The sequence below is a fragment of the Ictidomys tridecemlineatus genome, chromosome 2, assembly GCF_052094955.1.
Source record: "Ictidomys tridecemlineatus isolate mIctTri1 chromosome 2, mIctTri1.hap1, whole genome shotgun sequence".
In the NCBI taxonomy this organism is placed as follows: domain Eukaryota; kingdom Metazoa; phylum Chordata; class Mammalia; order Rodentia; family Sciuridae; genus Ictidomys; species Ictidomys tridecemlineatus.
This window is the reverse complement of record NC_135478.1, coordinates 3,051,928-3,078,880: the sequence shown is the minus strand read 5'-3', so window position 1 is coordinate 3,078,880 and position 26,953 is coordinate 3,051,928. Positions and strand designations below refer to the sequence as shown.

Here is a 26,953-nt window from a genome sequence, read left to right as displayed (position 1 = left end):
GGCCAGCGTTCCAGGCCATGGGCACCTCCCCTCCTCTATGGGCCTGGCCCTACCAGGGGTGGCCAGGCAGGGGTGGGCACAGCTGGGCTGGGAGGGGCACAGCACCTGGACGCACCCCCAGTCCGTGGCTTGCTCGGAGCACTGCACTCCACACGCTCAGTAATTTCACGCTATGCCGCCCGACAATGTAAGTGTGGAGGCCCCGTCGCAGGCCGTACTTCCCAAATGTCACTTGTTTGTGAACACATGGCTGAATCCAAAATTGCTTTTAATATCGGGGCTCTGACGGCACCTCCAGATAGCACGAGCCCGGCGCACAACTCAATCTGTCTTAGGCCAGCCACAGCTCAGACGGTCCTGGCCACCAAGGTGCCCCCGCAACCACGCGCACGGCTAAACTCCCCGTCCACAGAACCACAGCCCTGACGTGTTTGCTCCTTTGGAGCAAAAGAGGAATCCTGCCTCCTGGTCTCCCTCACAAAGACTAGCCTGAGCCCGCCCGGGAGCCTGCGGCAGGCCTCCTACTACAGCCCCTCTCCTTTAGGACCCGCACCCCAGTGGGGGCCACTCGGGTGGAGCACCTACCCAGCATGTGCGAGGCCCTGGGTTTCATCTCCAGCAGTGCCAAAAAATAAAAAAAAATAAAATAAAAACAGAAAACCCCAAACTACAGCAACAAAACACGCGAGAAAGATAAAGAGAGGCCCCTCCGTGCAGAGCAGCACTGCTGTCTCTACTACATGCTGAGAGCCAAGAAAGGGTGGCTTCCTCCAGGGACACACCAGGCGGGCGACGTGCAGCGGGAGGAGCGTGTGCAGGCTTTAGGAGCTGTGTACCGTTGGGGATCTGGGGCTGAACCCAGGGTGCTCAACCACTGAGCTATACCCTCAGCCCTTTTTACTTTTTATTTTGCTGCAGGTCTCACTGAGTTGCTGAGGCTGGCCTTGAACTTGTGGTCCTCCTACCTCAGCCTCCGAAGCAGCTCTTGATGACAGGCGTGGCTGTCATCCTAGTCCCAGAACCTGCGGCAGGCACACTGGTCAGCGCAGTGCCAGAGCCTCACTGGCAAAGACCTGAGGTCTCGGGAATGGCGTGGCATCTGGGTCTTGCCTCTGACCTCTCCTCACGGCCCCCCATCTAGATCTGGGGGGAATCCAGTTTGCCCCAGTTCTGGCTCCTCTGGGCCCTGCACTTGGAGGCTGCAGGGGGCAGGCCTGCCCTCGGCTCCTGCCTGGGCAGAGTGGCCACGCTGACGCTGCAGTGCGGGGCCCAGGAGGAGAGGGGCACCAGCGCCCCGGCCCAACGCCTGGGCCAGGCCTGGAAGGAGGCACGGCTTCCTGGTGCCGCTGGGATAGGCACCGGGGGCCCACAGGGGTGTCCTGGGAGGGGCCAAACCAACATCCCCTGCTCTCCCTCCCATGGCTCCCGTCAGTCTGAGACCTGGTGCTCACAAGCTCCTTTCAGCCCAACGGCATCTGGACCCCGAGGCCCAGCCCCCAGCACAGCCCTGGGGGCGTCCCAGGCTGGCCCGCACGCCCTCTAGCCTGTAAGTGCCATACCAACAGTGCACACGGGGCTGAGGGAGACCAGGTGTGACAGTAGCCAAAGTCGAGGAGGCTCTGGGGATAAGCACTTGGTTCAGACGTCCCACCTGCTGGCCAATGTCAGTGCTGGACATGAGGGCAGGTGACCACGAGCAACCACTGAACTTGTTCTTCACCAAGCCAGCAAGAGGGGCGGGCCTGATCCTGACCACTGCCCAGAGCAGCCCCTGGAGGGCCCACCAGGGACAGGAAGGCAGAGGCCTAAGTGGACACTCCTCAGCCCCTAGCCCTCCAGAAAACCACTCACTGCCAGAAAAAAACTCCCCATTTGCACCCCAGACCAGCAGGACAACAGGGGACAGCCCCACCAGGGCCACCAGACCAGGCAGCCAGAGAGGACATGCTGGAACCTAGCCCCGGGCCACTGCAGGCCCCCTCCACACCCGCCCCCGTCCACCAGGAGCGAGGCATGAGCTTGCTCAGGACCCCAGACACTGGGCCTGGGTGAGCAGCTGCCCCAGGGGCCCCGGGCCCCGTGGCAGAGGCAAGGCGGGCCACTTCCTACCCCGCGAGGCCCGTGCACGGCATCTGCAGGACCTACCTGAGTGGCAACTTTGCCGTAATCAATCCACCGCAGGGTGGCAAAGTTGGTGGACTCTGCGCAGTTGAAGCCGTGGTTGAAGCCCGCGTGGTAGCCGTAGGGGAACGTGATCATGAACTCGCCGGCCTCCTGCGTGATCTGCGGGACAAAGTGGACAGGTTAGAGGGGGAGAAGGGGCAGGCCAAGGGGGAGGAACCAAGGCCACCAGGAGCCACCACGCCGAGCACAGCAGGAGACAGGGCTCAGAGGCACCCCAGGAGCTAGTGGGGCTCCTCAGAGTTGGGGAGCCCTGAAGCCCGAGGCGCCTGCCCAGCTCCCTGAGGGCAGGGCCACTGCTCTGCTGCCAGCACTGTCGCTCGCGTGGCCGGCCAGCCCTGCTCTGCAGCACCTTCCGGGACGCCACTGGGCTCCACGACAGGGCCCTCAGCTGAAGCTGGGGAGGCAGGGCTGGCCTCGGAGGAGGCTGCGGCACAGCCCCACCCGTATCCCCACGGGGTCAGGCTCAAGCGGACAGAAAGTGCTGGTGGACTAGCAGGGTGCTGAAAAGGGACAGGGCACCTGCAGGGCAGTGTCCGGTCCCTGTACGAGGAGTGGCCAGGTCTGCAGCCCACCTGCCAGGAGATGGCCTGCAGAAGGCCACTGTTGGCCACAGAATCTCCCGTCATGCCTCACATGGCCCAGCGTGCAGGGCCTGGACAGAAGGGCCATTTAAGAGAGACCCGGCTAAAGGGCTGGCATGAGTGGGGCGGGCGGGGGCCACAGTGACCCAGACCCCGGGCTTCCAGAACAGCCTCCTGAGGCCTGGAGGAGGGGGCTGCCAGACAGGGGGTCAGCCCCACACCAGGCCACCTTCCCCTCCCAGGACGGGGACGGCAGACCACCACCGACCCATCTGCTGCTGCTGAAGCGCTCGGGAAGGCGGTGCTCAGGAAGACGGCAGCAGGCAACGGTGGAGACAGCTCCCGCTGCCGGGGAGGGCTGCCGGGTGCACCTCAGAGGCTCGGGAGTGGAGGCGACTGAGGGGTCCATCGGCGGACCCCGAGTCTATGTGCACGCAGTTCGCCACGTGGCATGAGCAGAGGGCGGTACACACCCACACCCTTCCGGCAGCCAGGGCAGGACGGGTGCCCAGCACCCTGCAGGCAGGCCCACCCACGCGTGCTCTTGCCACTCGGGCCCGCTGGCTCTCAAGGCGCACGCCCCAAGCCAGGATGCCAGGCAGGGTCGAGGTGCCAGGCAGGGTCGTGCTGGCTCCTGGGTGCCAGGAGAGCCTTCCCTCCCGAGTGGAGCCGGTCATGAGGACGCGTCGCTGCTGTCCAGCCTTTCCCTGCCGATGGCCGTGTGGGCCATTTCCAGCTTCAGGCTCCTGTGAGGAAGCCACCAGGAAGGCCCTGTGTGAGGCTCCCCGAGACGTGGGTCCTCTCTGCAGAAGTGGGCATGGGGGGCATTGTGGGCCCAGGTCTGCACTTCCTGGAGAGGGCCGCCCAGGGCTCTCCAGCACCCGTGGCCACTGTGGCCACGCAGGTCCATCCGCAGGTCCTCGCGGGTCCCTCCAGCCCTGGCTGGCCCTGTTTGCACAGGGGGCTTGTCCTCTCGCCCTCGCGATGGGCTTGTGGGTGTTCTCAGGCCGTTCACCTCACTTGTCCCCCGAGAGGAGCAGAAAGGGCTGCACGCGTAACCAGCAAGGAGTCCAAGGCCCGGGGCTCGGGCGGTGGAGAGGGCTCCCCCGCCAGGAGCAGCCGCCGCGTCAAACATCAATCAAGACCCTGCGGCCTGGGAAGCGCCCGTCCTGGAGAACTGCAACATTTTTCTTTTCAAATAATTAATTACACCAATCAAGGGAGTCAGTGAGCACTAAGCCATATTTTAAAATTTCTGTCCAAGTGACAGCCTCACGCAGCAGGGTGGAGTGTCGGCAGGAATCAGGGAGGGGGACATGCCTGCGTCCCCAAGGCCCACAAGCACCCACGTAGCCAAGATCTCCAGGACTGCCTCTGGCACCTCACTTGGAGCTTCATGTAACAGGAGCAGGCGAAATAAGGCTTGGAAAATTTTTTAAAAAATGAAATTAATGGCCAAGCAGGGGGCCACACCTTAATCCCAGCAGCACTGGAGGCTGAGGCAGGAGGGTCATGAGTTCAAAGCCAGCCTCAGCACTTCAGTGAGAGCCTGTCTCTAAATAAAACGTAAAAACGGGCTGGGGATGGGGCCCCGTGGTTAAAGGCCCTGGGTCCAATCCCTAGTACTGATTTCCCAGCCCGTTGGAGCTGACCGGGAAAGCCCCTGCTGTCTCTCCCTCTGACCCCAGGCGGGACACTCTGCTCTCCAGAGGCTGCCCTGGCGTGGGGGACAACCAGGCCTGCAGGTCCACCATGCAGCCACACCGGGAGCTACGGACTCAGGCCTTCTGGGGCACAGCTGGGACCCTGTGACACCAAGTGTCAAGCCTGGACGTGAGAGGCCAGGCTCAGGTGGACACCGGGCCTCATCTGCCCTGACAAGCCCTCGCCTGACCGAGGCCCGGGATGGGACGCGCTGCTGGAATGACGAGAAGGCCCCGATCCTGTCAAAACCTCCACGTCCCTGGGGTGCACCCAGCCTGGGCGCCTGTCCTGCACGTCGCTGCCGTCACCATCTCCTGACAATGGGTCAGGGCCTTCTGGTGATGGGCAGGCCGAGCAGCAGGGGTGCTGGGGAGGGGCGCCGGCCCGGCTGCTGGTCCTACGGGAGCCTGGGCCAGGTCTCGGGGGCTCTTGCAGGATGAACGAGGCAGTCGGAGGCAGGTTACAGAAACACACACTTTTAATCATTAAAAGCCTCTACCATCGATCTGCTTTTCCTTCTACAAGTAAATACCATTACAAAGATTTATAAGGGGAGTGCGGGAGTGACTCGCTTGAAGAGTGCCAGGAATTCTGATGGGGGACCATGGCACGCTGCTCTCAGAAAAGGGTGCTCGTGGCTCAGGGGTCACTTGGGAGGGGCTGCTCCTGCCAGCTGGACGGGCACAAACACCCGGCCCCACAGGCCACATCCAGGCCACCGAGCCGGGAGCAAGGGAGCGGCTTGGTGTTGGGCAGGTCACAAACCTGCACCTCTCCCTTCCCTGAGCACAGCGCCCTCGACTGGTTTCCGTAGTGACTCAGGTGAGGCCACGACAGAAAGGAGAAGCAGGAACAGGAGCCTGCGTCCTCAGGACGCTGCCCCCATCCTGCACGCCCCAGCCGGGGCACAGTCCCTGGGTCATGCCCACGCAGCACACGCGGTCACAGCTGATGCTGCAGGCAGCGACCGGGCTTCAGGGGCCACCCCACCCCCATGTGCTGAGCTCTGTTCAAGGCTCTTCATGGAGCCCTTCAGAACCAGGCCCCGGAGGCTCTTCTCCGCCCCCCCCCCCGCCCTCCGGGCTTGGAAGGCTCCAGCCTCCCACCTGGATGACCTGGGGACTTTCCTGCCCACAGAGGCCGGTCCTGAATGCCCATTAGCTGGACCTTCAGGCCAGGTGCAATGCATGCTCCCCTGGGGACACAGGGCTCCCAGGCCTGACTGAGGGGTCTGTCGTCTGGGTGCCTAGAGAGCTGCTCTCTCATCACCCACTACCTCCTGCAGACCACAGTCTGCCTGACACCTCGTCCCTCAGCCCTCTGCGAGGATGTGACAGCCTCAGAGCACAGGCTGCAGGGAGCCAGCCCTTTCATCTCTAAGCCTGTGTGCATCCTCTCCAAGGTGGGCTGAGGCGGCCACTCTATGGGGCCCAGACAAGGTGCAGCCTGAGAAAAGGCACCTGAGGCTGGGAGGGGTCTGCCCCGGGTCCTCTGTAGCAGGTCCCACCTTTCCCTTTTTGCACCTGACCCCCTGTAGCCCTGCTAAGGGGCCAGGGGGCCACACTGGGGACCTCACTTGGTTCACAACCCCCCCACCTCACCACCAGCAGGGCTTGGAGGTCAACCTCAAGGACAACTTGCCTCCCCTCCACCTTCTCTGGGTCAAGATCCTGTCTCCTTGGCCATTTGTGGCCACTGGATCTGGGCCCTGGCCACTCCCCCCGCGGGCGCCTGCCAGCCCATACGCACCCGGCTGAAGGGGATGCCGTACTTCTTCAGGATGATGGGCGAGATGAGCGTCATCTTGTGCCGCAGGAAGGCGTCGCAGCCCTGAGAGCTCCCGGGGAAGAATCCTGGGCGGGAGAGACCAGGGTGAGCGGGGCCGGGGGAGCGTGCTGAGCTGAGAGGCCACGGTCAGGCCACAGGGCCCAGGGCCACAGCTGCAGGACCCACACGAGGCCCGGGGCTCTGCTGAGGGGATGCAGGGGCCCTGTGGGCAGCAGACCCACAGGGACAGCCCAGAGGGCAGGACAGAGGCACTCATGTGACAGGTGTGGCCCGGCACACACTGGGTCCCACACGTGGGGCTCTTCCTGGATGCAATCTGCTGAGCCATTGTCACCTGTGAGTGCAGCCAGAGGGCAAAACGGGTATGTCCCCCCCCAAGTACTGCAGAGCCAGGCGAGGCCCGGGTGACGGAGCAGCGCTCACAGGCTTCCTCCAGCAACCAGCCCGATCCGGCCCCCGGAGACCCTGGGGCACACGGGGTCCTGAGTGCCCTGGCCCGGCCTACAGCTCCCTGCCGAGCAGGCGAGGGAACCAGACAGAGCCACCCTCAGCCCCCAGACCCAGGGAGAGGGGAGCTCACAGCCACCCGCCTCACTCTCCCGCCACAGAAAGGGGGCGATCTAGCTCCCGCTCGGAGGCGTCCTGCCCCAGCAGACCCCTAGCTGACCAAGGCCACGTTCAGTCAGGACCCAGCATGGCCCCACGGGCACCAGACGCTCCCGACCACTTCCCAGAGACTCCAGGTCCCCTCTGGCCGAGGCTCGTCACCACACCTGCACTGTGGCTCAGGGAAAGGGAGTCCCGGGCCTCCAGACAGCAGGTCCTGGCCATGGCCCAGCTGGCCCCACGCCTCAGGTGGAGCACACAGTCCCCGCTGCAGGAGGGACAGCACCAAGGAAGGCCAGCTCTCTCGTGGGCTCGGCACACTTCCTAGAGCCGGCACGCAGCCCCGAGCCAGGGTGGGCAGCACGGGGGACAGGCCTCTCTGTGCTCAGGCACTTCCTGCTCTGCTCCTGACAAACGGAGGATGAAGAGGCCAAGGAGGTGGGCAGAGTGGGGGGGCAGGGAGGGAGGCCAAAGCCAGTCCCTCATCCCAGGGGTCGGTCCATCCCAGCCACTGTCCCCACGAGGGGAGACCAGGCGCCATTCAGATCAAAGGGCAGGAAGGGAGGAGGTCATGGCGGTGGCAGGCACAGCCCACGGGTGTCCACTGCCTCCAGGATGGACCTGCAGCCATCCCGGCCTGGACCTGGGACCCTGGTCTCTTGGCCAGCACACACCCGGGGTAGATGGTCAGAGGAGACCCTGGTGCTGGCAGAGGCTCGTCACCACACCTGCACTGACACAATGGCAGTTCTGGAAGGTGTGAGCTCCCTGGACCAGCCCCTCCTCCTCGCCAGGAGCATTTTAATGAGAATTACGACTGCCTTGCCACTGCTGCCTGCCACTGCTGTGGCCGCCCGCCGTTCCTCTTTTTAATGTGCGCTTTAAGTGGCGCTCATTAAAGCTCTAATAAAGGCGCACATTTTAAGTGATTAGCACCAGTAATGCGCCGAGCATTAATGCTCTCTCCGGCCCCCCAGCGCTCCCCCGGCCCTCCCCGCAGAGCCAGGCCCTCGTTCTCCAGATTACTCGCACACCCACCTCACCCCCTCCACCACCGAGCCCGTGACACAGCCCAGGACCCTGGCAGAGTCCCAAGCCAGGCAGCCAGGAGACGCTGGCATCTGACAGGCCTGTGCTCCTTGTCTCCGACCCTCCCTGGCCAGGCCTGCTCCGAGTTCCGGGCAGCTGAGCCTCCCCTCTTCAAGGGCCATCTAGGGAGCCCCCACGGAGCGGCCTTGGCTCCCCACAGGCCCTGCCCAGCCCTGTACAGGACACACAGCCTGCCCCAGGTCGCGGCTTGGCTGCGGAGAGTGGGAAGGGCGTGTGCCTACCAAGACTGCCCACGCCATGGGACCCTCTTGTCCCCGCTTGCCCGGTCGGCCTGCAGCTCTCTAACACAAAAGGCAGCCAGAGAGGAGCTGGGGCACCGCGACTGGTCTAGATGTGATCCAGACGCAGAGGAGAGAAGCTGTGGGCAGGGCCAGGGGCGAGGAGACCTGGTCACCACAGTGCCTGAGCTCGCCACTTGGGTCCTTCCCTCTGTGAGCCCACAGGGAGACCCCGGGGTCCTCATGCCGCGTGCCGGCTCTGGAGCTGGAGGAGGGGGCCTTGGACTGTCCCCGGGGCCTCAGGAGGCCCAGCCTGCCTCCCCTGGACCAAAGGCTACAACCTCCAGAGCTGGGAGCTGAGCTCTTTGAGGCCAGCGAGCAGCAGCACAAGAGGAGACCCACGCCACGGGGACACACCGGATGCCCTGAATGACATCTTGCTAAAAATGCAACGGCAAGATCATCTTCTTTGTCCTCTGTCACAGCCCTGGAATGCCCAGTGGCTGGCCCTCTGCTGTGGCTGGGCGTCACTGCAGAGGCCAGCGAGAGGTACACGCTGCTGGGACCAGGTGTGGCCATCCCCAGGGAGGTCCAGGTGCCTACAGGACGCCAGGCAGCCGCTCCGGGGAGGGCACCTGGCCCACCTGCCCCAGCAAGCCCCTGCCTCTCAAGTGCATCTCCCAAGGTCAACAAACGCCGCGTGCCATGCGTGCCACCTCCAGGACAGGGCGCCCGCTACTGGGGAAGACCGGCTGCTCCTCTGACGCCCAAAGCCAGTGGGAGCAGGAGACGGCAGGTGCAGGGTGTCTTTGTGCCAAAGGAGAGAGGGGACAGAGGGCAGCAGCGGGGGTCAGGGAGCTGAGGCGCTGAGGGCCCTCGTGGTGTCCAGGCAGCTCCCAGAGCGGAGGGTTCTCACTGTCCCTCACTCTCCTATGCCCCAGGTTGCTCCCACATGGCCCCAAGGCCACCTGCTGGGCCAGCACAGAGTTGGCGGCTGTGCTGAGGTGGGTGCTCAACAGGGCAGGACCCGAGAGAGGTGGCTGCAGCAGCTGGGCTCGCTGCACCTGGGGCCGGAACTCCCACCCGAGTGGGCAGCACAAAGGGTGGTGCTCAGGTCTCATGGAAGGGAGGGAGCCCCTGCCACAGAGGACACACACAGGGACCGCCTGCGAGGGGCAGCCCTCACCAGGCGCCAGCTCTGCTGGGGCCCTGACCTTGACATCCCGGCCTCCAGAACCTGCCACTTGCAGACACATGGGGGGTGCCAGCTCCGTGGCCCAGCAGGCAGGGGTAAGACTGGCGGTCCAGGCTCTGAGGAGCCACGCCACAGCAGACAGCTTGGGCTGCCGTTGGGCAGGAGAGGGGCCCGCGGCAGGAGCTCCTGGGGGACCAGGCTCCTGGGCGGCAGGGCCGCGGGCCTTGGTGCTGAGCCAGCCTGGCACCCCGAGCCAGGAACCCCTCAGACAAGTGCTCTGGCTCCGAGTCCCCTGAGAGGGTATGAGTGCGGGGGGGGGGGGGGGGCGATAAGGACATCCGCAGAGGGAGCCCAGCACTGCTGGCCCCAGGACGACATGGCGCACGGCCTGGCGGCACTGCACAGGCCAGGGGCGGCCACCCAACCAGACTCGCAACTAGAGAGCAGGCGAGGCGCAGGCTCCGTGAGGCCACAGAACATGCCGCCCTCCCAGCCCGCACGCAGGAGCGCGGCCAGGCCGGGACCTCAGGTACAACAGACACGGGGACCACACAGTGGGATGCGGATCGGGGAACAGGACAGCAGTGTCCTGAAGCACATGGTTGTCCCCAACCAGAACCCACAGCCGCCACTCCCCGGCCCACCTGTCGGCCCAGTCCACCCTGCACCCTGCGGGCGCAGACACCTACCGATGGCCAGCCGCTCCAGGCGCTTGCCGTGCTCCGGCGGGATGGCATACCTACGAGAGAAGGGAGGCAGGTCAGAGGCCAGCAGAGACGTGGCAGACGGTGGGCACATGGAGGTGGGGGGGGACCCCACAGGGCGGGGCGAGGAGCAGCCGGAGGAGGGAGCAAAGGCAGAACCCCAGGCCCAGGCTGCGACAGCAGAGGCAAGGGCCAGGAGGGGACATCCCCAGCTAAGTGACACTACACCCTGCTGAGGACAGAGTAGCAAAGACAGAGCTGGACTGGGGCTGCAGTGGGTGTGCTGTGCTCAGAGCTCAGCAGGAAGCGCCTCTGCTGGTCTCTACGGTTCCCGGGCCGGGGACCAACAGGGAAGAAGCTTCCAGAAGGAAGGCCTCACTCTCACCACCTCGCACGCTTTCCTTCACACACTCACGTCTGAGAGAGGACTGAGGCGCCATCATCAGTAAGAAAGATGTAAGAGAAAGTTTGCCGACAGATGCCATGTGCCCCGTGCCACCGACGCCATGTGTGCGAGCTGGTGAGGCCGCCAGGGACGGTGCGGCAGCCTCAGCATGGCAGGGGCGAGCTGCACAGCCGGCCCGGCCCAGCCCACGCCACGGCCTCGCAGACCACTGCCCACCACTGGGGGTGCCTTGGGACATCTCTGTCCTGGCATGGAGTGGGTGGAGGCCAGGACGCTGCAGCACCCGGGACGCCACCCCAAGGATGGCGCCAGGCTTAGAGACCCCTCTAGAGTAAGGCTGCAAGCATCTCCGGGGAGCCGGGCAGGAGGGGGAGCAGCAGGCCTTGGCCTCTGGCCCCAGAGCCCCAGCAGCCGAGGCCATTCCAACCAATCGAGAAGTTCTTTCCTAATAAGATTAAAAGGGGTGGGGGCAGGAGAGGAGGGAACAGTCTCTCTAATCTAAATGGGATATGAAAATTAATTCCTGGGCACATTCCAGGGCCCCTGCCTGAGGCAACCCAGGCACCTACACTCCATTGTTCAGAAATTATCACTGTCTGGACATCCTCGAGGTCATTCCTTCCTAAAGGGCCCTTTATCAGGTAGGTGGAGATGATAAGTTAATCCCAACCCAAAGCACTTTTTTGGGACTGGTGCCTCCACCCCCACCCAGGAAAGGACGTGCCCTGCGCCTTCTGGGAAGAGCGAGGACGAGGACGGGAAGGAACTAATTTATGGCTTCGAGGCGGGATGATGAATGCAGTACCCCAGCCACAATGCAGCTTTCACTTAATTACCGCCTGTAATTGGGAGTTGTAAAGATAAGATTAATTGAATCTGGAGGATGTTAAAAGTTTAATACATGGGCACGGGGCTCCTCTGTTATCAGGAAGCCCAGACTGTGGGACGCTGGCCAGTGCTGGGAAAGCAGCCCCTGGAGACGCGCAGCTCCTGGGCGGGAAGCTTGAGGCCAGGCCTGTGCTGTCAGGCCCGGAGCCCGCGCACTCCCACCACCTCCCAGGGCCTGGCAGCAGCCGGGGCCAAGGGCTTGGGTCCTCAGGGACACATGCACCGAGCACCGCCTGGCCGAGAAGGCTCCGCAGACATGGGAGGCCCAGTGTCCCAAGTGCCACTTGCCTTCAGAATCGGGGGCAGCTCCAGGTAGCTGCCTGTTGCCCTGGGAGCCCAGGGTGACAAGGGCCCAGGTGGCCAGGGCAGATCACACAGGAGGGAGGAGAGTGAGGGTGGCGAGGAAGGGCAGCCAGAGCTAGTCTCGTCAGTGTGCAGGGGAAGGCCCCAGGGACCCTTTGGGGACTCTAGTGCAGAACCTTGGCAGGCCCCTCCCCCGAGAGCACAGCACTGCCACTGTCACCACAGCCCATGCCTGGCACCACGCTGGGGCATCCCTAGACTCAGATCTGGCTCTGGAGGAGGAGAAACAGGAAAAGTGCGTATTTGGGTTGAAAATGTTTGTTGGCTAACCCTCGAGGCAGAAGCAGCGTCTGTCTGGTATTAGCAAGCCATTTCCCGGCTGTGAGACAAAGCTGTTTTCATTGGTCACCGAGGCAGGGAGGCAGTTTGCCTCGCTCCCTGGGAGCTCAGTCCCCATCACAAGGTCAAACTCCATGACCTAAACCGACCTCTCTGCCTGCCAGTGACCCCTGGTAGCTCCTCTGCATGCAGCAGCCCAGCTGTGCAGCACAGGGCTCCTGCACATTTTCTGGGGCAGGTGGCCTCCAGATCCCTCCACACCTCCTAGGGACCTGCCAGCTCGGCCCTGGACAGGAGCTGCTCGCGCCTGCAGCCTGCTTCCTGTCCTCCTTCCTGTCCGCGCAGTTGCTGCGGCCTCTCCCCGTGTCCGTCCGGCAGAGCCCGGCCCCTCTCCCTCCCTCTCCACCAGCAGCACCTCAGCCCCATGCATCCTGTGTCCCCTGGCTCCTCTGCCCCCTCCAGGGCTGGCCTCCTCTCACCTCCAGAGCCCAGGAGGCCACAACCTTCTGGACCCCACGGGCCCACGTGCTCCTCCCTCCAGGCACCTTCTGGGGCCTATCCCTGGGCCCGAGCCCCGGGTGTGATGGAGTCTCCGGCAAGCCGGGCTCAGCAAGGCCGGAGTGGGCTGTCCTGGGCTGTGGGGGACTGTCTCTGGAGTCATCCCCCCTGGCGGCTGTCCCTCCCCCACCGACTCAGTCCCCATGCGGAGCACTCTTGGAGGGTGCCAGTGAGACCTGCGAGCCATCAGCTCTGCCTCTCCAGCCACTCTGCACCGCGAGCCGTCTCTGGCAACCACCCCAGGTGACCTGCGGTGGCCTGGAAGACGCAGCAAGCTCCATAGCACTAGGTGGTGTGGCATGGCCCCGGAGGCACCCCAGGGACGGCATGGCTCGTGCCTCTTCGGAAACCTTCTTGGAGTGGTGTCAGGCGTGAGGCATGTAGGAAGAGACGGGCCCAGAAGTGGCTGCTCTCCAACTGGGAACCCTCAGAACAGTGGGGACAAACATGGCCTGGCAGGTTAACAGTTCCAAAGGCCACAGGGAAACACACTGGTAGCGGCAAAAGGATTAGTTCTAGAAGGAAGGTTCCAGAAGGAAGCAACTTCCTGAGCCTGGAAGATCCAAGATGGATGCCCGAGGAAGGTGGGTGGTCACTGGCTGGCAGCCTTTCCTGGCCTCTCCCCCACCTCAGTGACTACTGTGGGGGGTCAACAGTGTCCCCCCAGCGACGGCCACCCTAAGGAGGCAACGCAGGGACCCCGGCTGGAGAGCACGAGCCATGTCCCAGGGAGGACGACGGGCGAGGTGGCTCTGTGAGGCCAGGGACCACGGCAGGCTCTAGGGCCATGTGAGAGCAGGCCAAGGCCGGGCTGGCCGCAAAGCCACCTCAGACACCACGCACATGGCCTTGGCAGTGCAGAAGCTTCTGCCCATGTGGCCCCTGAGGAGTCCCCGGAGCTGATGGGGGAGCCCAGGGTTCACAGCGTCGGAGGCTGGGGCTCAGCGGTAGCTCTTTGGCCGGTGGCTGAGCAGCTCAGTGAGTGAGCCCAGGCCAGGGAAGGAGAGGCCCCCTGCGTCTCCAAGGCCGTACTGCCCTGGCCGAGCTGGGCGGCCACCGCCTCGGAACCGCCTCGGTGCCGGCCAGCCGGGAAGAGGCTTCCCGCGCGAGGTGGCGGCTATTAATAGTGTAATTTTCTTGGTGTTTTGTTTACCCCCCTGGAATGGCTTGATGGATGTGAATAATTATCAGACTATAAAAGCCAGCAAATGTGCTATTTTCTATCGCTCTAAATCATCAAACAAATAAAGTGTGAAACAGCATTTTTGAATATAATTTTCCCCTCTAATGGCTTAGAATTATTATCAAGAACAATGAAAATAAATAAGCAAATGCCTTGTGAGTTAAAAATTAAATGAGTGTGTCAGGAAGAGGAACGCAGACTGTCTCGGGGACAAGGGCCTGCGCCCGGGCCATCCGTCAGCACGCACAGCCAGCACACGGGCTGCGGCCACAGCCCCCGGCACTGCTCTGCCGAGGTGGCTGCTGGGCTCACCTCCTGGGTGGGGGACCTGAGGCCCCAGGGAAGGCTAGGCTGGAGTTCCGGGCAGGGACATGGTGTGGCAAGATGACAGTGCCGAACACAGGCACTATAGCACCCCCAAGGGTCTGTCACTGCTCTGGCAGTGACATCTGACCTCGGAAATCAGGGAGACCCAGGGGGGGTGGGGGTGGGGTCTACGGGAGCCAGGCCGGCCCCGTGGCCTCTACCCCTCTGGCCTCTACCCCTCTGGCCTCTGCCCCTCCTCTCTCTCCCAGGCCATGGACAGGCAGGGCCGGAGGAGCTGCTGCCTTGCAGGTCAGCCAGGAGCCCACGACCCTGGGAGAGGCTTAGAACGAGGCCTGAGGAAGAGGCCCATGAACTGAGGCCTTGGCCCCTTACAATAGATGTCGCCTGTGCCACCCCCTGGTCCCCGTAGCTGAGCTGGCCTGGAGCCCAGGGACAGGAGTCACCATATCGGCTGTTCCTCAGACCTGTGTGACGTGCCAGTGACAACATCAGCCTGGAAGCCTCCAGCATCAGGAGGCCCTGGCCACCAGGTGACAGTGGTAACAGGCAGAGCCTTGTCCCCCCGCCAAGGGCGAGGGTCAGAATGGTTCAGGCAGGAGCCGTCTGGAAGGTCAGCTCAGCGGTGCGGGGCAGGAAGCTGGTCTCAGTGTCGGCACCACTCCAGACAGAGAGCCCTCGCCTCCCCGCGGCCGCCATCACACGAGGCTGAGGCACCGAAGCGCGGGTCCTGCAGGAGGATGCCACCCCCTGCAGCCCAGGAGGCCACTGTGACCAAGGGCCAGCAGCCCCCCATGATGGGCATAATGAGGTCCCACCAGGGCCCTGGGCCCTGCCCCAGTGGACGGTTCCAGCACAGACCAAGCAGGAGCACCACCTAGTCCCGCCCGGAAGCCCTGGGCAACCCCTGCGAGCCCCGCTGCGAGACCCCCTTTCCCAGCCAGGCCGGCAGCCCCTGCTCCTGCCTTTTGCATGTACAGTGGAACCAGGGCTGACCACACAGTCACGCTGACCACAGAGACGGCGTGTCACCTAGATGCCCTGGAACAGGCGACTTTAGCAAGACATGGACACTGGCCTCAGGAGAGCTGTTCCAACAACTGGCTGGCACCAAGGACACGGCTGGTGGGCTGCAGTGCTGCCCTAGCAGCTGGCCAGGCACTGTGGCCACAGGTGGCCTCCTCCACAGGCCTCACCAGGGGAGCCAGAACACGAGGGAGTGCAGATCACCGGCTTCCGGGGAAAGGTACACGCCCCAGGGCCTCTGGCACTCCCTGCTTCCTGCTGAAGCCAGCTGCCTGCAGAGAGGGACACCACGGAGCACGCTGCAGGAACCTGGCACGCTTTGTGGGTGGACGAACCGAGGGAGAAGTAAACAGGAAACTGTCCCCATAGACAGGACACAGCAGTGGCAGGCCAGTCGCACACAGGCGTCCATCCTAAGTGAAATACCCCACAGGGCTGGGGGAGGCTCAGATTAGGGCCCCGGGCTCCATCCCCAGCAAGTACACACCCCCAGACCCCAGAGCCACAGGCAGGCCCCACAAACACCACCCACTGCACTCCAGGCCCTCACCCCGCCAGGACTGGGAGGAAGGCCACTGCCCACCATGGCCAGCCACCAGCTCCACACCAAGGACGCCACTCACACCTGGGGGAAGAGCCCCTGGGTCCGTGATTCTAAGGGAGCAAACGTCAGTCTGCGGCACTGGGGGCCCAGCCCCAGCCCAGGGAAGGGCCCTCCAGCCGGAAAGGCTCCCTCAGACCACAGGCTGCTCAGGCCAGCCCCTCGCCACGGACAAGGCCAGGTGGTGGACAGCGGGGCGCCTGCAGCTGCGCTCGCCCTGCTCTGCTCTGGGCACCTGCACAGCCGTGGGGCCACTGCTATGTGGAGGAAGCAGGTTCACACGCCCCCGGCCTGCAGTCAGGACGATCCACAGCCTCCCTGTAACAGCGAAAGGACACAGCGGTCATTGGAAGGCACAACCACAGCGGCCTATCACCACGCCTAGTCCTACGGAGTGCTGCCGACAGTCTTGCCCGGAAGATGGAGACCTCGAGGGGCCACCCAGGTGAGAGTGGAACACAAAGATCTCAGGGAGACGCGTAGGCGGGTGGCAGCCCAAGGGCAGGACCATCAGACAGCCCTGGAACTGTCAGAGCACCCGGGAGCTAGGGCCCAGCTGGGAGGGAGCAGGGAGAGCGGCCACTGCGGGAGCAGGAGGGCGAAGACGCGGCCCCGCAGGTGGGCGTGGGCACCTGGCCTTCGCAGGGCCAGAGCCATGTGCATAGCTGGCCCAGGCAGCACAGGCCCCTTAGGGCCGACACAGAACAACACCCTCACTGCTTCTGCCCCAAGGCCCCACCTCCCTGCTGGGAGCTGGTCCCCTTGTCCCTAGCACGAGACCCCAAGACAGACATCTGCAGGACCTGGGGGCCTGCTTGCAGGGAAAGGCCTTCCTGAGCCACAGGGCCTGATCTGAGAGGATGGCTCTCTAGGACAAGAGACTACGGGATCCGGTGTCACACAGCAGTAGCGATGGCTTCAAAGAATGACATTAGTACTGAGACACACACGAGATCAAGAGCGCTAGAGCATGGCGCCCCGAGCGTCACCTGGACTATGGGCAGGGCTGGGCGCGGTCCAGGAACTGGCCGTCCTCCCCGAGGCCCTGAGGCGCCAGCGCTGGCTGCACCCTGCCCTGCCCTCCCTGCTAAGGATCAGGCCACGAGAGGCCAGGGTGGGGGTGGCCTCCATTAAACACTGAACTAAAGGAGGCTGGTGCCCAGTTTACCTTAGGCCACAAGTTAAACCAAAAACCAGGAAGTCCAGCATGTGCCCATGTCAGTGCGTCCTCCCTGCCACCCGGTGCGCCCTTCAGGGAGGGTCCAAAAGGCAGGCAAGCAGTGAGTGATGGCACTGCAGTCGGAGCCGGAGGAGGGCCTCCTGCGGCCAGCACGGAGGGGACCCACGTGCTGGGACCAGCACCACCCAACACTCCCTGCCACCGTTCAGGGCAGCCTCGAGTCCCTGGCTGGAGTGGCCCGAATCCCGGCTCACAGAGTGAGCAGGAGGCGGCCTCCTGTGAGCCCACGGCCTGCACAGTGGCGCCCACCCTGCCCTTCCTCCAGGAGCCCAGTGGTGCCTGCGCAGCCACCAGACTGGCTCCTGTCCAAACACAAAGGAGGACCAAGCAAGGGACGAGGGCAGGTCCACCGAGAGCAGTGCCACAGCTGCAGGACAGCTGTCCTCTGCCCTTCTGCAGACCCAGAACGAGGGCCGGGGGAAAGGAGGCAGTGGCTGGCCAAGCCGGGGCCGCAGCAGGGTTGGAGCCGCCAGAGAGGAGGGCAGACGCTGCTCTGGAGCCGCGCGGGGCAGACAGGGTGTGCGACGGAGCGGGCCGGCAGTCACCCGGGCCTGTGGAATGGCCTCTGCCTCCCCTTCACACACCCACACTGGGGCCTCGTCAGCCCTGACAGCCAAGGCGCTGGTGACAGGGAGTTCTAGTGACAGTGGGACCCACTGCCCCGAGGTGGTCCTAGGGCCCCAACTTGCCTTCTTAATGCCAGCACCAGCTGGAGCCCGCGCTCCACCTGCTCCTGCAGACGAGGCTGTGGCTGTGTGCACTCGCAGTCAGGTCCCAGGGGTAGGCGGCCGGGACTCCGCAGGAAGGCTGCACACCGGGGCCAGCGCACCACTGTCACCTGGCCAGTCCTGCACTGCCTGCTTCATTAGGCTCCCAGGGGTCCGTGCCCGCTGCTGGGCGACGCCCAGGAGACAGGGCTCTCGCTCTCAGCACTCGACTCGCACCCAGACAGCAAGGGCCCTCCACTGCTAGGCCACCGCCCTCACCTTCTGGCACCAGCGCAGCCACCAGAAGTCGCCCCGACAGGAGAGATGTTTTCCATGAGACCAGACCTGCCCCTGAGCTCGGCTGGCTAGGACGCGGCTGCAGCAGGGCGGGTGGTCTTCTACAGTGGGAGGTCCCCGAGGGCCCCAGGGCGGCCTGACACCCTCTCCAAGCTGCCTGGCGAGGCTGGCTGATGACGGCCCAACACTCCACACAGAACTGATGGCGTCTCAGAGAGCGCAAGGCAGGACTGGCCGCCTGGGCACAGGTCACCTGCCTCCCAAGGCACAGACCCCCACCTCCCGGGCACCGTGAGCAAGCGGCATGTACTGGCGTCCCACTGAAGTGCCTGCCAGGAACAAGAGACTCGCCAGCACAGGCCATCTGCTCCTGCAGACCACGCCAGGGGCTGGGCAGCGGGCCAGCGCTGCCCACAGCCACAAATGACAGACAACACAACTACAGCCGTGTGGTGGGGCGCCTGGACAGACAGCACGAGGCTCCTGCAGCACCCAGGGCCCCCAGGCCCTGCAGGCCAAGGGCTGGAACCTCCAGGAACAAGGGCTGGGCCCAGATCTGGCTCCTGGTTCCTGCCTGGGTGACAACCCCGCAGGCTGCCCGGTCCCACCTCTGCCAGCAGAGCCACAGTTCCCATCTCCACCTTGGGGGGCCCGGGTCTGGCTGCAAGGCCACCCCAAGAGCCCCTGTGGGTGGGGGTCTTGCTGAATGACTGGCACTCTGCTTCCCACCATCCGAGGCTCTGTTGGTCATTTTCATAGTGACCTGGTCATTGCCCCGATCCTCAAAGTAGCAGAAATGTGTTCAGACGTTGGTGTGTTCCCCATGGACAGAGCTACGCCCACCTGTTCCTTGGTGATGTTGCCCCTTGCCCTGTTTGGGACAGAATGTTCCATGGAAACACTCTGGGTGTCCCCTTCTCTTGCTCTGCCCTTGGGTGTGGCCTTCCTAGATGTCAGTCAACCTGCTGACAGCAGACATCACGAGGCCAGACTCAGCCCCCTGAATCCTGACCCCGGCCTCATTTGAATGGCTTCTCCTCAATAAAAGGGTCAGCACTGGCTCGCTTTTTCCGGGGACCTTTAAGGTCAGAGGAGTCCTCACAGGACCCAAAGAAAAAGGTCTCTGTGGGTTGTTTCGTGCCCAGTTCCCCTGGAGGGACCCTGAGTGTTTTAGTCGTGAGGAACGTGACGATCCCCCTCCAGATGGCGTCTGTGCCTGGCATGGCTTGTGCTATGCCCGAGTGGGCACTCTGACAGGCTGCCCATCTCCCCCTAAACTCGGAGGCCACTGTGCTCAGCCTGGCAGGCACCTGGCCTGTGCAGCAGCAGAGGTGAGCTGTGGCTCTCTGCCCCTCCTTCTCCTCCTGGACCCGCTCGCAGACCATTCCCAGCCTCCCTTGCTACAGGGCACTGCCCGGTGCCTGGGTGCTGGCCAGGGTGGGTGTGGGCAGAAGCACCTCCGGAGCCCCTGCGCCTGAGCACACCAACACTGAAGGCAGCCGCAGCCGCCACACCCCAAAGGAGGCGGCATCCCGAGGCCTAGCCTGTGTGTGGCGCCGCCCCCGTCCCCACAGGCAGCCGCGGCAGCAACAGTGGCCGGTGCGGCTCGCGCAGCTCTCGGGGCCCTCCTCTCTCGCCCCCACATCCTGGCCACCTCATCACCTGGGCTGTGCCCCGTGGCCCGGCCACCCTCATGACCTCTAGGACCCTGTGTCAGGGGTGGACGCGACAGCGGTCGGGAGGGCCGACTTCGGCACCTGTGCACACTCCCGGCCTCGGCAGGGGCCTGGCCGGCCTGTGCCTCACCGGGCAGTGAGGACCTGGGCCACGGCCACAGCCCAGGGTCACAGCAAGCGAGACACTGCGAGAAACGAGCGTGGCTCTGCCAGTGGCCAACAGCGAGGCTGGTGAGGTCTCCTGCCAGTGCCTCATGGGGACAACCGTGTGCTCACCGACAGACGGAAGGACGGCATGATGGCAGAGTCACAGCCAGGAGCACGAGTAAGCGGGTGCCACGCGGGTCGACCGCGGGGCAGACAGGCAGGAAAATCTGTCCTTGGTGTGGGTGCCCACGCGGCCAATGGCCTGGGGACCGCGCCTGCTATCCCAGCGGCTCAGGAGGCCGAGGCGGAGGATGGAAGTCCCGGGCCGCCTGGGGACTGGGCAGGACCTGCCTGGGGAGACCTCAGCCTCCCGTGCGGCCACCTCCCCAGCCCTCGGGTGCTGGGGCCTTCCTGCCCCACTTCGCCATTCAGGAGGAGAAAGGCCAGAGAAGAGCAGCACAGTGACAGTGGGGACAGGCGGAATCCTAGGTGGGCCGGCCTTGGCCCAGCTCCAGGGCTCAGTACCTCCTGGCTGCCCGGGGGCGGGTGGCAGAGCTGTTGAAAACTTGGGGAGCAGACTTGAGGGGGCGACTCCCCAGGGGGCCAGGCCCATCAGGGACCCTCCTGGGCCCTCCTGACTGGGACACCTGTGCTGGGCGGCAGAGGGGACAGCCTCAGAATGGGTACGGTGGCCCCCTACTGGCATCAACAAGGAAACAAGGACCTCAGTTGACCTCAGGAACTCAACTGTGCCACCAACCCGAGGAACCTGGAAGGGGAGCCTGCCCCGTGCCCCAGCCCTGCGCCCTGGTGTCAGCCCTGGTGTCAGCCCTGGGCTGGGGCCAGCTACCTGGGCTTCGACTCTGGAGCCGCCAAAGCAGGAGCTGCTCCTCCAGGGCCACTCGGTGGCAGGCACCAACGCCAACCTGACGTGAGGGGGAAGTGGGGAGAGATGGGAAATACAGGGCAGCACACAGCCCGTCCGTGTCCGTCCACCCAGAGACCCGGGCACCAGGCTGCTCTGCACGAGCTTCTTTTTTCTAGTAATTAAAATACTTCATTTAAGAGGAGGGGGACAGGCACAGTGGCCACACTGTCATCCCAGCGGCTCAGGAGGCTGCAGCAGGAGGATCGTGAGTTCAAAGCCAGCCTCAGCAACGGGGAGGCGCTAAGGACCTCAGTGACACCTGTCTCCAAATAAGACACAAAAAAAGGCTGGGGATGGGGCTCAGTGGTCGAGTGCCCTGAGTTCAATCCCCAGAACCCCCCCAAAAAATCTGGGGGTCACATTTTATTTCAACAAGTACAGTACAGAAAAGGACAAACAGAGGTCACCTACACACCGGGGCCAGGTGCAGGTCAGCCTCAGCAGCAAGGGCCACGGGGTTCCCCAGCCCAGCGTCTTCACCCTGCCCAAGAGGAGCGACCAGGCGGCTCCCTCTGCAGGAGCTGGCCAGCTCCTCCCAAGGACAGGTCCCTGGCAAGCAGTGGCGGCCCAGAGGTGGGCAGGCGGTCACCATCACGAGGGGTCTGGGCTGAAGGGGGATGTGAGGGGACACGGGAATCTGAGCAGAGCTCAGTCTTCAGTCAATGCACTGCCACAGACGGGCCCTGACTGAACACATGGGCCACCGAGAGGGGACACTGCATGTGGGAACACTGCTTTCTCCCAGAGGTCAGTGAACCTGCGGGATTCTGTCACACGACACTTCGAAACAGGCGGCTGGCCTGGCACATGTGAGACCCGGGGTTGGCTCCCAGCACCGCACATAAGTCAATAAAGGCATCGTGTCCCCGACAGCTAGGAACAGAGAAGGAAAGGAAGGTGGGACGTGCCACCCACAGGAGTGGGCACGATGACAGACAGGGCTCATGGCCACGCCACCACCCTGCCCACCACAAGCCACCTCCCCAACCCTGCTGGAACCGTGGTCCTGCAGCAGGTGATGGGACATTCCAGGACACCAGCGTGTCCCCGACTCAGTGCCGCTGGCTTCGGGAGACCGTGTGGGGATGTTTGCTCTCTGGTGCAAAACTGGACCCTAAAATTGTTCTGTGGCATCTGAACAAAGCCTGTGGGGTGTCCCCAGCAGCTTGTGGAGAGAGTGAGGGGCTGTGGGGGTGCTGGCAAGGGCCCTGGGTGCCGCTGGTCCTGGGGACGGTCCCAGCATAGCCGTGGGGCAGGTGGGCTGGCAAGCAGCTCTGCAGGCTGACGCCACCACACTGTGCCCCGGCCACTCCAACACGCACCCCGACACGCAGTGGCTGGCGGCAACCTGTCCTCACGGCAGCAGCATCTGGTGCCATGTGCGGCCCATGTCTCTCCAGTGACAGAAGTCACCGCTCTGATGACCCAAGCTGCTTTTGTCTTCAGAACGACTGCCCACTCTCGACCAGCAGAAGGCCTGGGCCAGGGGCATCAGGCGTGACAGAGTGCTTGTGACAAGAATGGAGCCAAGGACTCGGTAAGGAGGGCTGGGAGGGGACCTGGGCCAGGGATAACACAGCTGTCCCTCCATACGCCCGGCACGCCCAGCCCTCCAGGCTGCGGCCGTGAGCCCCCGGCCAAGGCTCGGCGGTGCCAAGATCCGGAGAGCGGCGAGGCCCAGCTGGAGGACGGCCCCCTCCGGGCATCGGGGTGGGGGTGGCGGCCTCTGCCAGCTCATGGGATCCCAGCCCCCGGTTCCGCAGCCTGTGGGTGCGCGGAGCCCACGTGCTGACTCCCAGGCAGCACACTCAGGGCAACCCAGCGCGGCAGGGGGCCAGGCCCGTGGAGACCAGGACGCCTTGGAGACGCCAAGCTGCCGTGCACACTCACGCCTCACGAGGTGCCAGTAGGTGACGGTCAGGACGGTGGGCAAGGAGTGGGCCGCCCACCGCTGTGCACCGTCCCCAGCACAAGAGCCCAGGCAGGGCCCTTCCTGCCCCAGCCATGCCCAGCACAGGGGCACCAGTGCCATGTATCGCCCAGAGCCAGCAGCGGGCGCCGGGCTCCTGCAGCCCTCAGCATGCCCCCGGGAGAGCTGCCTGCCTGCGGGCCAGGGCCCCTGGGCAGGTGTGGCCGGTGGGACAACTGTCCTCTGTGGGAAGGTTGTCAAGAATGTCCCAGACAGCCCAACACCGGCAAGACAGCAGCCCAGGGACAGTGGCCATGGCAGCCCTGGGCCCCTGCACACAGACCCAGGTGCTTGGGGAGAAAGCGCAGGGTCAAGACACCCCGCTCTCAGGCCCTGCCACCTCAGTCTCCGCTTCCTCAGGAGCAGGGCCCCTGCACCTCCCCCTTGTGGCACTCTGCTCTCGTCGGACCTTCTTCACCAACACTGTCTTGGCCCCCTGGCACCTTGCTTGGTGTCTGTGGCTGAGGAAAGAACCGGGTGGCTTCCCGCAGCCCACGGTCCATGGCGACTGGCCTCGAGCATCTTGGGGATTCTGCACTCCCTGGGGACATCTGCCACCATGGCCACTGAGGCAGGCCAGGTCAGGACAAGCATGTGGGCAGGAGCGGGGGCCCATTCTGTCTGGTGCTCTCACCTGGTGCCAGGGACAGCACAGGGAAGCTGCAGGGCTGCGGCCCGTCCTCACTGCGGCCCGCAGGGGGCTGGCCTGCCACCTCTGCAGAGGTTCAGGTCCCTGCTCCAGACCTCATCTGGGGACCTCTGCAGCCAGCTGGGGCGGGGTCAGGGGTGCCTGGGAAGGATCACTCAATTTGCGGGAGGGGGTAGCACTTAGGGTCAGAGAATGTGGCCCCAGGTCCCTGCTGCTGGTGGAGACTCGGGCGCTGAGCTTCACACTCGGGAGCCCCTGAGGCCAGCACAGACCCAGCCAGGCCGCGGGCCTCCCGTGAGCCCCAGGCCTCCACCCTCACCTCTGGTCCCCCGAGGCCCATCAGTGCTGCCAGAGGCCAGGCTCTAGGAGCTGGCAGAGGACGTGGGAGGGAGGCGTCTATCCCAGAGACTGCCTGACCCACCAGGGCCTACAGGTGACTCTGGGCGCGGGGAGCATGCCAGGCAGGGGTGGCAGGGGCCAGGGAGCAGCCAGCAGGCTCCCTGCCCAAAGAAGGGCCTTGCTCAGCCTCGCAGGGCATCCGACCAGCAGTCGGGGACACCAACACGCCGCCTGGGCCACGCAGCAGGCACCCTCGCTCCCCTCACGGGGAACACAGCCTCGGAGGCCCACACGGGCCACTCACCCCACGAGCACTTGCGCCCACCTCAGGGGCACTGAGCTGCAGGACTGGCTTCCCTGGCAGCAGGAAGAGCTGGCCAATCCCGCACCCGTGAGACCCCCATGAAGTGCCAAGGACGCTCAGGGCTGCGCCAGGGCCGCCGCCGTCTCGCAGAGGTCAAGGGAGCTCTTCAGTCCTAGCCGCCCGGCCGGGAGCAGAAGACTGCCCCGGAGCGCCTGCTCCTGTCCACAGGTGACGGGGCTCCCGGCCTCCCAGTCACCGCAGCCTGCACCCCCCGCGGGGCCTGGGAGACAGACGGAAGCAGAAGGGCCAGGAGAGGGACCAGAGCCATGGTGGAGGCGAGCCTGCGGTGAGGGTCTCGGAATGCCCAGCGCCCCGGGGTCACGGGCAGGTCACGCCTGCTGACAGTGGGAGCGCCACCTCTGCTTGTCGGGGTCTAGCAGGAGACAGGAGGCCCCACCCGACAGAGGGACAGAGGCCAGGGAATGGGAGCCCTCCCAGCAGGGAAGGCGCCCAGCTGGAGCAGGAGCCGGTGGGCCTCAGCCTGGAGAGTGGGAGCGGGGACGGCGGCACCTGGCGGCTGCTGGCTGCTAGGGAGGCCCAGGCTCTGCGCCTCCTGGGGCCCACAGCCCCCCTGCCACCCAGCACCCAGCCAGCCCTCAGGCTGTCACCCAAACCTGCCTGATGGGTGGGGGAGATGGGCACCCAAGGCTTTGCCAGCCCTGGCCCGGCACGTGGGCACACAGAGGCAGCCGGAACCTATTCGAGTCCCACAGCCCAAGAGGGCCCCTGGCCTCCGACTTGAGGAAGGTGCTGGGCACCCTGCACGGAACTGCCCAGCACTAAGGCTCACAGGGCTGACCCGGGCCTGCTGTACCCCTGTCCCCAATGGGGCTCCCTCCCCCACTCCAGGGACATGCAGCGAGGACACAGGCTGCTGTAGTTTGGATCTGGAGTGTCCCCAAAGGCCTAGTTCCAGCCTGAGAGCTGGGAGAGCCAACTGGAGTGGGGCCAGGCGGGGGTGTGCCCCTCCAGAGGCCGTGGGACCCTGGGGCTACCGTCCTCAGCGTCCAGGCCACAGGGAGGGGGTGGCCTTCACCTGTCCCTACAGGATGTGCGGATCCCACCACGTGGACTGAAACCTCCAAACTGTGAGCCCATGAAGCTCTGCCCGCCATGAGGGGCCCCAAGGTGTCCTGCCACGGTACTGAGAGCTGGCCGCCCGGAGGCCTCATGCGAGTGCACGCCACAGTGCGCCTCACCTGCCCTAGCGGCACACCGCCTGTGGCCCTGGGCACTAGACAAGTGCACCCACAGTGGCCCCTGCTAGAGGGCATTGTCGCCGGCTTACCACACCCTACAGTCATGAGCCTGGGCTGCCCGGGCCAGCACTCCTCACAGAAGACCCACAGGGCTCAGGGGAAACTGCCCAGCGTCCCCGGTGCCCATGCCCATTCCCACCTGCCCTCAGGGCCAGGCAGCAGGCCGAGGTGCCAAGTGTTCTCCATTCCCGCCTCAGGAGGGACTTGGAGGTACTCCACTGCTTGCGACATCCTCGGCTTGGCTGCGGGCAACGGCTCATGACACTGCCCTTCCCAGCCCCCCTCTATGCTTTTATTGACACCAGGCTGCTCACGTCACTCCAACACACAGATCCCACATCCCACTACCAAAGTGGCAGCAGACCCAGAGAGGCTTGATGAAACTCGCCACCCCGCACACGTCAACACTCCCCAAGATGCCACCAAAATACCGAGTAGTCACAATTAAGCTACCAGAGACCTAAGAAGAGCAGTGTCATTAGGAGACAGACACCAGGCTCGGCCGCCCGCAGCCTCACCTGCGGCAACACCTGCGGCACCTGCCAGGAGCCCCTCCGGCTCAGGGCTGGCGAGGCGAGTGGCAGCAAGCGTCACACTGCTAGGGCCTGCGCAGCCTCCTGAAGCCCCAGCCCAGGGACAGCTGCCCAGGCGGTACCTCCCAGGAGGGAAGGTGGCCTCAGGGCGAGGCACACAGGGATCCTAGAGGCTCAGGAGCCACCAGGGCCCTGCCCTAAAGGCCAGGGCCTGCTGAGGGGAGGCGGTGCCGCCAGCCTGGCCTGTGCCTTCCTTGCATGGGGAGCTCAGGGCAGCATCATACAGCAGGGGGGACGACACGACAACCCTCCCCTGCAGGAAGCCCGTGAGGCCACATGGGGCCCCTGCGGGCACTCCCCCTCCAGGAGGACTGGCGGGATTGAGGCTGGCCCACTGGCTGCTGCCCGAGGCCTCCTGACAAGGGCCACGGGAAGGTGGGCAGCGGGCAGTGCGCCCAGCCTGCTGAGCACCAGGCGCCACCCAAGCAAACCAGGGCAGGTGAGGGCAGCGGGCAGGCAGAGGGCGCAACCTCCTGGGGCCCGGGGACACGTGCACAGAAGAGCAGGCCACAGAGAGGCCGCAGGCTCCGGGCCCCTGCCCACCTGCCATGCTTCTCAGGAGCACCGCCCTCTCGCTGGGCAGTGAGGACTCTGCACACCGGACACAGCCTGCACCTGACACCGGAGTCCCTGCTGCCGACGTCACTCTGGCCTCGAGCACCCCAACCTCAGCCACCGCCGCCCACCAGCAGGGCCCCCAGCCCTCCATGACTGGCCAGGAGGGAGCGCCTCAGGGCCACCCTCACGGGCCCCACCATCCCCATGGTGGCAGGGGTCTGAAGGCACAGGTCCTCTCCTGGGGACTCCTGCGGCCACCTGAAGGAGCTCAGGCCCCAGGGCTCCCCCACTCCCTGCACCTGCGACGTGCTCCCTCCTCTGTGCTCTGGGGAGAAGGTGGGTGCTCTCCCCGCCAGACCCGGAGACCACAAGTCACCTGGGGGTGAGCGTGCCCCCTGCCCCGCCCCTCCGGCGGTCTCTGCCCTCCCCCAGTGCCTCTCCCAGCAGGATGCGCAGGTGGAAGCCAAGGGGACTCCATGGTGGCACAGCCCAGAGCAGAAGGGCAGGAG

The 26,953-nt window shown here is 64.7% G+C and overlaps 1 protein-coding gene across 1 annotated transcript in view; it reads right to left on the bottom strand.

Moving 5' to 3' along the window:
• Kdm4b (lysine demethylase 4B) overlaps positions 1 to 26,953 on the bottom strand; it is a 111,120-nt gene that overhangs the window by 37,442 nt on the left and 46,725 nt on the right. The window contains 3 exon segments of the mRNA XM_078034154.1: positions 2,146 to 2,283; positions 6,219 to 6,322; positions 10,076 to 10,125. Coding sequence (XP_077890280.1) covers positions 2,146 to 2,283; positions 6,219 to 6,322; positions 10,076 to 10,125 — 292 coding nt within the window.